Source organism: Canis lupus, chromosome 30 (assembly GCF_011100685.1).
Source record: "Canis lupus familiaris isolate Mischka breed German Shepherd chromosome 30, alternate assembly UU_Cfam_GSD_1.0, whole genome shotgun sequence".
NCBI classification, from domain to species: Eukaryota; Metazoa; Chordata; class Mammalia; order Carnivora; family Canidae; genus Canis; species Canis lupus.
In genome coordinates, this window is record NC_049251.1 from 33,732,770 (window position 1) to 33,744,895 (window position 12,126).

Sequence of the window (12,126 nt, forward strand, 5' to 3'; positions counted from 1 at the left end):
TTGCCTTGTTCAGGTGGGTGCAATGGGGCCAGAGTCTTAGGAGAGCGATGGTTCTCAGGTGTGGCCCCAAGACTGCCAGTTTCAGCATCATCTGGGAACATGCAGATTCTCAGGCCCCACCCCAGACATCCCAAAGCAGAAGCTTGGGGCATGGGGCCCAGCCTTACCCAGGCTGTGTGAGGCTCCAGGGGAAGCTGAGCCCCACTGCAGGTAGAGAAGTGATGTGGCGGGGAGGGGCCATCAGAACCCAGGGACTTCCACCTGCTGGGAGAGATCCATTCCCACCCCCACTAGGGAAGTGGGGTGGGCATTGGCTGGAGGAGGTAGCCCTGGGCCACTTTGGGTGAGCCTGATGGGTCCTGGGGACGAGTGGGCCCTAGATAAGCTATCCTGGGCATCCAGGGGTCAGTCCTTGTGCCTGTGTGGTGGGCAGGGACCTTGGTTCTCCCCAAGCCCATTTGGCCCAGTGATTTTCCATCTCCTCCCATCTAAGAGGTGGCCAGACTTGCTTTCTTGGCTCTAATAAGAGCTGCATCTCCTTCACTTACTCTCTCTTACCAGAAGAGATTACAAAGACCAACATGCTTATAGGGCAGTTTCCAAAACAGGGAGGGAGACAGGGCGGAGGAACTGGAAGCTGCCTACCTACAGGAACCACACCCACCTCCCTGGCCCCGCCCGGATGAGCTAGAGGTGATTGTAGACAAAGGCTGGGGCTGCGGGAAAGGTAGCTTGGGCCTTGTTTTGCCAACTCCCTGGTCTTTCTCTCTCCCTCCCTCCCTTCCTTTCCTAATCTTTTAAAAAAGATTTTATTTATTTATTCATGAGAGACAGAGAGAGAGAGAGAGGCAGAGACACAGGCAGAGGGAGAAGCAGGCTCCATACAGGCAGCCTGAGGTGGGACTCGTTCCTGAGATTCCAGGATCCTGCCCTAGGCGGAAGGCAGGCGCTCAACCGGGTGAGCCACCCAGGCATCCCTCTTTCTTTTTTTAAAGGCTTTATTTATTTATTTGAGAGAGTGAGAGAGAGTACAAGAGGGAGTAGGAGCAGAGGGAGAAGTGGGCTCCCTGCTGGGACAGGGTGTCCGATGCCAATGCCAGGCTCGATCCCAGGACCCGGGGATCATGATCTGAGCTGAAGGCAGAGGCTTACGAGACTGAGCCACCCAGGGTGCTCCCCGCTGGTTTCTTAATAGTGTCTCATTCATTCACCTTTAGTCCCATCCTCTTGGGCCTGGGGGTCCCAGAGTAGAAAGACACCTGTATGGGGGAATGTTCGCCAGACGTTGTTAATGACAGATCATCAACAAGGGGTTAGGAAACTTCTCCGCCCTACAGTAATGGAGTCTGCCAGACATGGGCCTACCTCTCCCCGCGCCTCCAGCCCACATGCTGACTGGTGAGCGTTGACCCACAGGAAGCTCCTCCACATTCCTATCGAGCCACAGTGCTGAAATCACTCTTCTTGCTGTAGCCACATTGCAGATACATCTCATGCTCCTGGCACTTTCTGTCTTTATCTCCTGCCCTAATGGAGACAGGTTTGAGCCTCGGGGAGCTCGGCTAGTCACCTCTCTCTGCTTGGATATGTGCCCTCGGAGACCAGGGCTCTCTGCTGGATAAGAAGCCACTTGGCTGCATCACAAGTGGATGTGGCAATCCTACACAGGCCCCGAGTCTGGCCTGAGTGAGGCAGGGGCGGCATGTCCAGGCACACCTTCTTCCCTGGGGATGCGGCCTGGGGTGCAGGCAGCTCCCTGCTGTAGGGAGCTCACTGGCCACCCACCCAAGAGGACTCTCTCTCTCACACTCCCATTCCCAACTCTGTATCTGCTCAGGAGTGCAGGTGGTCAGGCTGGTCCTTTCCCGGGACACTTTTGAACACTTACTCTGGGATAAGTCCCTGGGGGTACGACGCTGACTTTCTCTCTCTCTCTCTCTCTCTCTATCTCTCTCTTACTTCAAGAATCCTCTTTAACTCTTGTGTTGTATTCCTTGCTGGAACTGTCATAACAAAGACTCATAGACTGGAAGGGGGCCGGGGGTTGTTGCTTAAATAAGAAATGTATTTTCTTATTATTTTGGCAGCCGGCAGGTGCAGGTGGCGTTGGGCTTTCCTGAGGCCTCTCTCCCTGGCTTGCAGACGGCCGTCTTCTCTGTCTCTCCTCCTAGGGTCTTTCCTCTGTGGATGTGCCTGCCCAGGCTCTAACCTCCTCTTCTTACAAGGGCACCGGTCATAGCGGGTCTAGTGACCTCCTTTTAACTTAATTGTCTTTTTAAAAGATCCTATCTCCAAATATGGTCACATTCTGAAGTACAGTGGGGACGGGGTGTGGGGGATGTTGGGACTTCGACCTTGGGAACCAAGGAGAGGGAGAACAATTCAGCCCTTACACATGCTCATCTTCTGGTTTCTGAGGGTTGTTCCGCAAATAGTCCTTGGCCCTGAGCAATGGACTCCTTTTCTCACCACTACCAACTCTGCACATCCCTGCCTGCCCACTCCCACCCCCTCTGCTGGCTCCTCCCCTCTGTGTACCAAAGGCTGCCCAACCAGAGTCCTGGTCATGGGGAGGAAGAGCTCCTGGTCATGTCTGGGATTAACCAGCAGGAGGGAGAGGACTGCCTCCTAAGTGGCCATCAGAAGGTCTGGCTGGCGACTCCTTTGGCATTGAAGTCAGGATGGGAATTGATGAGTCCCCGGCTCTGAAGAGGTGAACTGTGTAGCAGGACATGATGTCAGACCTCTTCACCTGAAAAATGGGACTGACAGAGAAGTTGTCTGAAACATGGACTTGGCTATCTCGGCTGGGCTTTTAAGTTTTCTCACAATGCATTTTAATTTATTGAGGCCTACTTTACATACCAAATAATTCCCTAATTCTGAGTATTCAAGTCAGTGATATTTTTAGTAAACTGAGCAAGTTGGACAGCCATCACCATAAATGAGTTCTAGAACATTATCATCACTCAGAAGACCTCTCGTGCCCAAGTACTGTTAATCCCGATTCCTACCCCCTGTGTGTAGCAACCTCTAATCTACCTTGTGTCTGAGAATTCGTCTTTTCTGGATACTTGATATAGATGGAATCTGACATCAATCTGACAAGTGGTCTCTTGTGCTTGGCTTCTTGCATCCAGCATGATGTGTGTAGCCTACATGCCATAGTAGAGTATCAACAGTCCATTTCTGTATTGCTGACCTTGGTGGCCTTTTCTGTGTTTGCCTAGGTCACAGTCACCAGCTATTCCATGTGTGTGTGATCCTGGCCACTTACATGCAGATGGAAGCCATACTTCTGGACAAGACTCTGAGGAAGGATTGGCTCCTGGTCAACTCCCGGCCCCTGTCTTTCCCTCAGATAGCTGGAGCCATACTTCTGTGCCTCATCTTCAGCCTCAGCAACATAATTTATTTCTCAGCTGCTGTGTATCGGATTCCCGAGCCAGAATTACATAAAAAAGAAACATGATTCAGACCATAAGCTTTTCATGCCAGATGTCAACATTAAGCTACAACATCCCAACCACTATAAGCCAGTGGCATGGTACCAGTTTGCCAAGGTCTAAAATATTCACAATGGTGGGTGTCTTGGAATTTTTGAGTAGGTTCATGTCAATAAGGTATTTAACTGGGGAAATTTCTCTGGATGTGCATTGATTCTGTATTATGATTTTAAAATGGGAAGATGGGTTCAATTAAGTCCTTTTTGGGCAAATCCTTCACATTTCATTAAGTTTTAAATTTATTTAAAATGGGTTTTGCAGTTCTCTTTAAACAGTTGGATTAAGCCTACCACCCTTGTGGCTTTGCTATTAAACAGTTGAATGAAGCTTTACTACCCTTGTAGTATTACCCTTTGAAAATGGAACTTTCTTCATTTGATGAGTTCCACACAGCACAACCTCTGCCCAAGAGGTCCACAGTGGGAGGGGAATAAGCCAGAAAGATCAGCAGAGAGAACATGAATAGGAGGAAGTTGGGTCTACGGGAACCCTAGAGACTGGGGAGGCACCCAGAATGAAGAGACCTGATTTGGGGAGGAGTCTTCTTCCTTTCTCCACCTAGTGAAGGGAATGAAAGTGAAGTGAAAGTGAAAGTCCTCTTTCCCACAAATCCGTTCTGCCTCAAAGTGCCAATTCCCCTGTCATATGGATTTGGATCTTCTTAAAAGTCCACATGGCTGGGTGTCCATGTTCTGTTTTGTTCTGTTTTCTTGTTGCTAGTTTGATGCTGCACAGTATTGTGTAGTGCAGGTCAAATATGTTATGTGTGGGAACTGGCGGAGTTAATCCCAGTCAGCCATGTTTATCTGTCACCTTCTAAATCAATGACATTACCATATTTGGGGCTGTTATACATTTGATGTTGCTTCAGCATTTCAAATATGCTGCAAATTTTAGTGTTCATGTGCAGAGTGTGCTAAAAGCCTTCCTAACGGTTTGGTCAACTGTAGTGATTCTCAAGCTTTACTGTGAATCAGAAGAACTTGGTGGGTTTGTGACAAAAGCAGATTTCCAGGCCAAATCTGGAGATTCTGCATTCGTAGTTTAAAAATGTAGGTCTTTAGAGATTTGCCCTAAATCTGAGCAAGTCCCCAGGTTATTCTAATGCAGAAGGGCCCCAGACCAAACTTGAAGAAATGCTTTGTGATGAATTCCATGAGGCACTGGGCTTATGGGCTTTGCTGTGATTGACCTAATTTTCCACACCTTATCAACCTAAGGATGTATCCCCTGCTTTCTACTCTGCACAAAACTGAACGTTTTCTCATCTGTTGCATTGGGAGTTAAAGTTTAGTGTTTCGTGGTGTTTTCTTCGGAGAGTCCAGAAATGCTGATGCAAAACAGTTTTTAACAGAGGCCCATTAACCCCTGATCTGCATTTGCTAATGACTTAAGGGGTTGTCCATCACAAAGCAGGATCTTCTTTGCTGACTCAGGAACACCCCCATATCTTAGAATGCCGCCTCTATAGTTAACTGGCCCAGAAACTTGAATGGCCTGTGAACAGCTCATCGTCCAATCCTCTGAGGATAAGTAAAAATTTATATTGGATGAGAGTGGTCAAGAAATATGATTTCATTAGTTTTATTATCTGTTTATTTCCTCTGGGGAAGGTAGACTGATAAAATTATATGGCCTGGTAAATTTTTGGTACATTAATTGCCAGCTGCATGACAAAATTTAGTTTTTGGCAACAATCTGACATTGTTAGTGGAATTTTACCCCAGCAGGGTCTGTGGGCTTCCATTTCATCTTGCTGTAACTGCAGTTTTATGCTGAAAAGTACAAAGTTTAAATACCCTCTTCCAGTAATGCCAAAGACACGAAGCTTTTAAATATCTCTTATTTAGAGAGAGTGCATTAATGTTCTTTGGCTCAGAAATAGTTGAAAGATAATAGGTGATTAACTTGAAGGACCTTTAGATTATTTAATTTTTGGTTATGTGGCTTTTTCATCATACTTAATGATGGAAAAGAAATGGTAACAAAGTAGGACCGGAGTTTCATACTGTTTTTATATGTTTGGCAAATTTAGTCCCATTGTATACTTTTTGGGCAGTGTTACAAGTTAAAATTTGATAACAGTTTCCAGTGTACAGGTTGGAAGCTTCTAGATGTTTGACTGAGAATGGGTTCAAATATATTAATCACCATTAGGTATTAAGTGTAATATGGGTATAGTTTTGGTTAAGCCATCCCAGAAAGTCAAAAAGGCTGGCAGTGGGTGAGCTGAAGACCTCACCAGGAAGATGTCTTTTCATGTAGCAGCTCTCAGCGTTTTTTGAGTGTCTCAATACAACCTGGAGATGTGTCATACTCCCATTAGTAGCAACTGCTCACCATGGCACTGCCTCAGAAGGGATTGTGGGGGGCGGGGAGGCCACAAACTCCCCATGGGATGTCCCTCTTCTTCCTCTCCTTGCTTGAGAAGCACTGCTCCAAGATTTCCCAGACGCCACAGTTGTGGTGACACTTGAATGGGTCTGGATGAGGCCGTGTGGTCCACTTCCTCGTCCTCTGCTCATCTTAGAATTTCGGTTTCCACTGGTCAGTTTTTAGAGAGAAACGAATTTGTCCCTGTGGATTAGAATGAGAGGTGGGAGGCTTTAGAAACCACCTGAGTACAAAGTGATCTAAATAGCTGGTCTGCAGCAGTCTTTCTTGGAGTGCTTGATGTGGAACCCAGCTTACCTGAGAGGTAAGGTGAGGTGGAGGAGACCGGTGTGGTCACAAGTGTTGGCGAGACGCTTCATTTGGCTCTGTTGTGTCCCAGATGTGTTTTGGCCACGGCTCTATATGAAACACCTGTTAACCCAGTATGACAGCACTTTATAACATACTAGTTGATAATGCCAGTCTCTGATTTTCTAGCCAACAATCCATCATGGACGAAAAAGCAAAGACCCATTTCCAAACTCAGATGTTCTTCCAATCTAACTAATGTCTAGTTTTCTTAAACTGTGTGGGAGAAAAAAAAATAAAATTTATTATAATAAAGGCCTGTTTCCCACTTGATTTGGTCATGTTTCCCCCTATCACACTGCAGACATGTTCATTATCATAAGAAATAGATTCCTGTACACGAGTGTGTTGCTAAATCATTCTGTGAATATTTATTTTGTACCCGATATGTATAGAATGAACACCGTTTTAGGAACTGGGGATAAGAGAAGTGAGGAAAACCCACCCTGTCCTCCTGCGTGGAGCCAATGTGCTGATTGTCAGTAGGAAAAGACAGATCAATTCAGATAGTAGTGAGTCCTATAAAGGAAACAGGCCTAGTGGAGAAATGGAAATGGGAAGGACACGGCAGGTGAGATTGGACAGCCACTCTGAGAAGCTGACATTTGAGGAGAGCCTTGATAGGCAAAAAAGGGCCTGCTTGGCGAGCATGTTGCTGGGCAGGTGTTTCAGGTTGAGGTGGCATATGTGCAAAGGCCCCATGACCAGTAGGCAGTTGTCCTGTTGGAAGGATGGAAATCAAGCCACTAATTCCTGAAATGTATATAACTCTAGAAAATGTATGGATCACTTGACTTTTGAGAATTCTGGAATTTCTCCCGAGAGTGCTTTCTGGGAGATTGTGCAGGGGCTGTCTTTCCTCTGACCTCGTGGTACTTGTATGGGTACATGTAATATATGTATTTCAGACAAAGAGAGAATTGCCACAGCCCTTATCTTCACTCGGGGCAACAGATTTCTAAAATTGGCTTAATTCTTGCCTCCTTCAGAGCATGGAACAAGGAATTTAATCCAGCCTTTCAAAAATGTGTTTGATGATGCAAAATGTACATTGTCAGACCCAAATGGACAGATGCGGCATACCTTGGGAGGAGAAGGTCCTGGAGTTTTAAATTTTCATCAAAAGTCCCAAGTGATTTTTAATGGAGTTTAAGAAACATGAGTCTAGTCCAACCATTTTTTTTTTTCATATTTGGGAAAATGTTGCTAAATAGTATGAAGTATTCCCAGGTACTGGGGTGTCTGGCTGGAGCACTTTTCATCCTTCCCCCTTTTGATGTTTACATAACTCTTCTCCAGCAGTGAGAAAGGTGGCTCCCATTATCCACAATGTATTATTCGCTCAATCTTAGAATGTACAGAATGTCATTTCAGAATTACCAACCCATGTCTGCAAAAAGGCTTACTAATTAGAATTCAATAAATGTTTCAAGTTCTTTTTGTCTTGAGCCTTGAGGGCATATGGTCTCAATAGTCTAAATTACTTGGGTTAGTTATGGCCCTTTTATGTGGGTTATTCATTTGAAATATGGTTCAGAGCATTTGTTTCTTTTTGTATCAATTTTACAGCCTCTCCCCCCCCTTCCCAAGCTTGCTATTTTATTGTTTTTTGAGTATGTAAAACATTAACATACAGTCATTCATTTTCAAATGGCCTGGGGAGGGTCACATGGCCTGTAGATGTGAGACAGTGCTACCACTGCCAGCAAGTGAACAGCAGGGCCAGGGACAGAGCTCCCAGAGTGGTGAGTGTTGAGTGTGTTTGAAGTGCCACAGGCATCCTGTCTTCATTTTACCACCTTCCCTCAAATGCTCTGGGCTTTGGCAGCTTTCTGGTCACTCGTGGTTATGAGTCCCACAGCTGGACTTGCATAGCTGAGTGTTCTGAGTTAATTATGGTTTGCATCCCCTGATGTGTCAGCCTCTCCCCTGTGATTTGCATAGGACCCTCCCAGTCCAGTTTGGCAGTTTCTTATAAAGTCAAATTCATACTTATAATAAAGACCAGCAATCCCACCCAAGAGAAATGAAAATCCCTATCCACTTAAAGACCTTTATGCAAAGAATTATAATTGGGGTACCTGGGTGGTTCAGTGGTTGAGCTCTGCCTTTGGCTCAGGTAGTGATCCCAGGGTCCTGGGATCCAGTCCTGCATCTCCCTCTGCCTATGTCTCTGCCTCTCTCTGTGTCTCCCATGAATAAATAAATAAAATCTTTTTTAAAAAGTATACCATAATTGCCAAAAGGTGGAAACAACTTAAATGTCCATCAGCTAGTGTGGATAAACTGTCATGCATTATACAAAGGATTACCACTCAGCAGTAAGAAGGGACCATGTTACTGATATGTGCAACACACACTTAAATATCAAAAGTATCTTGCTCAGTGAAAGAAGAGACCTTCTGGAAAAGTTAAAACTCTAAGGAAGTCAGAAAAGTGGTTGCCACAGGCTGGGGGTAGAGGAAAGTGATAGACCCCAAAGGGGCAGCACAGAGAAAGCTTTGGAGTGGTGGGAGGATTATACATCCTATAGTGGCAGTGGTTACAGGCCGCTGTGTTTGTCGAATACTAACACGGTACAACCGAAAAGGGTGGATTTTACTGGACATAAATTATACCTCCATAGCCTGACTTTAATAGAAGCCTCTCAGTTATACTACCTTCCTGTCTCCTACCATTATCCGTGGTCTGGATATCTAATTCTAGGGGAAAGTGCAAATCTTTTTTTTTTTTTTTTTTAAGATTTTATTTATTCATGAGAGACACACACACACACACAGAGAGAGAGAGATTGGGGCAGAGACACACAGGCAGAGGGAGAAGCAGGCTCCATGCAGGGAGCCTGATGTGGGACTCGATCGATCCCGGGACTCCAGGATCAGGCCCTGGGCCAAAGGCAGGCACCAAACTGCTGAGCCACCCAGGGATCCCTGAAAGTGCAAATCTTTTACTGGCTTTGGGGAACCCTTTGGGGGAAGAGATAATGTGTTAGGTATGAAATGCCTGTTTCTTTTCTTTTCCCTTTTTTATTTTATTTTTTATTATTACTATTTTTTAATTTTATTTTTTAAGAGAATATGCCAGAGGGGCGCCTAGCTGCCTCAGTCAGTCTTTGCTTCAGGTCATGATCCTGGGGTCTTGAGATGGAGCCCCACATCAGGGTCCTTGCTTGGCAGGGGAGCCTGCTTCTCCCTCTCCCTCTGCCTGCCGCTCCCCCTGCTTGCACGTGCTCTCTCGCTCTCAAATAAATAAAAATAAAAATAAAATAAAGAGAATAAGCCAGAGAGCTTTAGTATGATTAGAAGCGAGGAAGAAAAAACTGGCCAGAAGAGCTGGGGGCTCCATGTAACTGGATCCTCAGCTGGATTGGATGCATCGATTCCTTCCAAACAAGAGCCTCCGTTGCTGGGTGCCAGGGTGCAACAGCACCACCTAGTGAGGCTGTGGAGATGAGCTGGTAGCGGGCACAGAAAGGAACAGTGGTGACCAATCTGAACAAAGCAACAGGTGCTGGGAAGGTGCAGGGGACCGGGGTGGATGGGGGGTGGGGTGGGGAGGGTGGTATAGAGTAGGGGCCCAGCATCCAGTGCCAGGTCATTGACAGATCTGCTGAGAACTGAGAGTAAGGAGGCATTGTCAGAGGAAGGCAGGGAGGAGAGCTTGCCAGCAGAGGGACTGCTCCATGAGCCTGGGGCACGGAGAGGTAATGTGGTTGGAGGGGTGCTGGGGGCCATGACAAGTGATGGGCTTGGAGAGGAAGAGCCTCAGAGCCCTGTGGAGGGCGTCTAGCCATGGGGAGCTACTGCAGTGTTAGAAGCAGGGGAGTGACATGACCAGATCTGTGGTTTATGAGTAGGTTCGGAGGGTAGCAGCAGGGAAGCCTGTTGGATTCCTATTGCAGTCATCCATACTGCAAGATGCTGAGTAGCCAAGGGGATGGAGAGAAATGGATTGAGAGGTTTGAAGGCTATTTAATAGGTAGAACTTTCAAGATGTGGTGAGTGGATGGTTGGAAAAGAAAGAGAGGCAAAAGTCCAAGATGGTACCTGGGACCCTAGGCTTGGGTGGCTTGGGTAGATGGTGATACCATCCACTGTGGGGTAGCAGGTTCAGGGGAAGCAATTAGGGTGCGGTAGGTATGAGGTGCCTGTGGGACACCCACACGGAGAATCCAGAAGGCAATTGGACATATAGGTCTGAAGTGGACAAGGACAAATTTGAATGGTATGTGAAGCGAGGAGAGTGACTGGGGGTGCCTGAGGAGAGGCCTCAGCTAGTGACCAGGTCAAAACCCTAAGCTACAACATTTAAGGGACAAAATACAAAACAACACACACACACACAACCCCCCCCCCCGCAAAAAAAAAAAAAAAAAAAAAAAAAAAACCTCACAAATGAGTTCTGAGAAAGAGGGGCTTAGGGAGCTTAGGAGGAAAAAAAGCTGAAGGCATAGGAAAAGAGGAATCAGTATTTTTTGTGCTGTTGAGAGGTCAAGTAAGGTAGGGTGGGGGGTGATGGTCTTGGTGAGAAGAGTTCCAAAGGAGAGACCAAGGCTACCTGCAGGGTAAAAGAGGTAAGTAGCCAGCAGCTACACCCAGTTCCTAAATAACACAAATCCCAACCTGCCATTTAACAACAAACTTCTGATGGTTCAAAGGCCTATACATAAAAAAAAAAAAACAAACGAACAAACAAACACACGCAAAAAAACCATAAAAGCATCAGGAAAGACCATCCTTGTGTGTAACAATATGGGCCAGGGATATTAAATTATGTCCATTTCACCGGTGTCCAGCGAGGAGATGGGCCTAGAGCCCCGTGAGAACACAGATGTAGACACAGATTTGAGAGCGATGGGCCAAAGTGGGGTAGAATCTGTCCATTTTAGGAAAGAGCTGCTCTGGCCATTGCTCTTCAAGGGCAAGGCCCAAACTCCATCCGTTCATCTCTGTATGTGGCCACACAAAAATTCAGCGGGGTCATTGAAAAGATCAACTTGGCTTGACTCGCGAATCGGGGGGCATCCCATCCAGCAAGCAGAGAGGTGCTCCCAGGACCCTAAGTGGAAGGGTCTTCATAGGAGGGAGGGTGGGGCCAGGGAGGGGTCAGTGACACAAGAGAAAGGACCTGGGGTGGAAGGCGGTGGTGGGGGGGGGGTCCTACTCTGGGCATCATCTCCTCTTCCTCTTCCTTTGGTGCGGGCGGGGAGAGGAGGGGTCCCCGTGACAGGTGCCCTCATGGGTGCCCTGGCTGACCCGTTCTGACCACGCTTCTGGGGGAGGGGGGGCTGGGGCTCCATCTTGGGCGTGGGGTTTCCTTTATCACAGCGCCGGGGATCAGGCATTGGATGGAACAGCGCGTGTCTGCGGAAGGGCCGGGGGCAGCGGCGAGGGAGATCCGGGGAGGGTGGAGGCACAGGGCGAGCCCGCGTGCGGGGCGGGGTGGAGGCCAGGTAGGGGGCCCGCGGTGCAGGGCTCGGCTCCCGGGCGGGAACGCTGCGGGCTGGGGGGTCCCCCGAGGCCCTGCCCTTCCAGCCGGCTTCCTGTGCCGCAGGGAAAAACCCCGCAGCCGCCCGGCGGGGAACGTGGGAGGGGGGGCGGGGTCTCAGCGCCTCCGAGGTCCGCCCCGCAGCAGCACCTCCCGCCCGCGCCCGGCGGTCGCCTAGGAGACCAGCCCCGCTTCCGGCAGAGCCGGCACGTCCTCCGAGGCCACGCCCCTTTCCTCCGAGGCCACGCCCCTTTCCCCGCGGGCGGGCGCTGATTGGCCCGTTTGAAATGCGCCGCGCGCGAGCTCACCTGGGCTCCCGGAGCGCCGCGCCTGGGCCGCCGGGTCCCGCTTCCCGCGGTCCGCCGCCCCCGCCGCCCCCGCCGCCCCCGCC

At 48.3% G+C, this 12,126-nt stretch overlaps 1 protein-coding gene and 2 long non-coding RNA genes across 11 annotated transcripts in view; 1 reads left to right on the plus strand and 2 right to left on the minus strand.

Moving 5' to 3' along the window:
• PAQR5 (progestin and adipoQ receptor family member 5) overlaps window positions 1-6,516 on the plus strand; it is a 70,120-nt gene extending 63,604 nt beyond the window's left edge. For all 8 annotated transcript variants that reach the window (XM_038580831.1, XM_038580830.1, XM_038580832.1 and 5 more), the window contains one exon: window positions 3,231-6,516. In XM_038580831.1, coding sequence (XP_038436759.1) covers window positions 3,231-3,472 — 242 coding nt within the window. In that variant the 3' untranslated portion in view covers window positions 3,473-6,516. The remainder of the gene's footprint in view (window positions 1-3,230) is intronic.
• Window positions 1,095-12,102, minus strand: LOC119866929. Its single transcript, XR_005381816.1, has 5 exons — window positions 12,044-12,102; window positions 6,198-6,464; window positions 5,847-6,083; window positions 1,366-3,425; window positions 1,095-1,259 (listed from the first exon to the last, which is right to left on the minus strand). It is a non-coding gene; the product is annotated as an uncharacterized LOC119866929 (long non-coding RNA).
• Window positions 10,964-11,745, minus strand: LOC119877749. Of its 2 annotated transcripts, none has more exons than XR_005381818.1 (2): window positions 11,412-11,745; window positions 10,964-11,306 (listed from the first exon to the last, which is right to left on the minus strand). It is a non-coding gene; the product is annotated as an uncharacterized LOC119877749 (long non-coding RNA). The 2 variants fall into 2 exon arrangements; XR_005381817.1 differs by having other exon boundaries at window positions 10,964-11,196; window positions 11,412-11,724.
• Window positions 12,103-12,126: the final 24 nt, after the last annotated feature.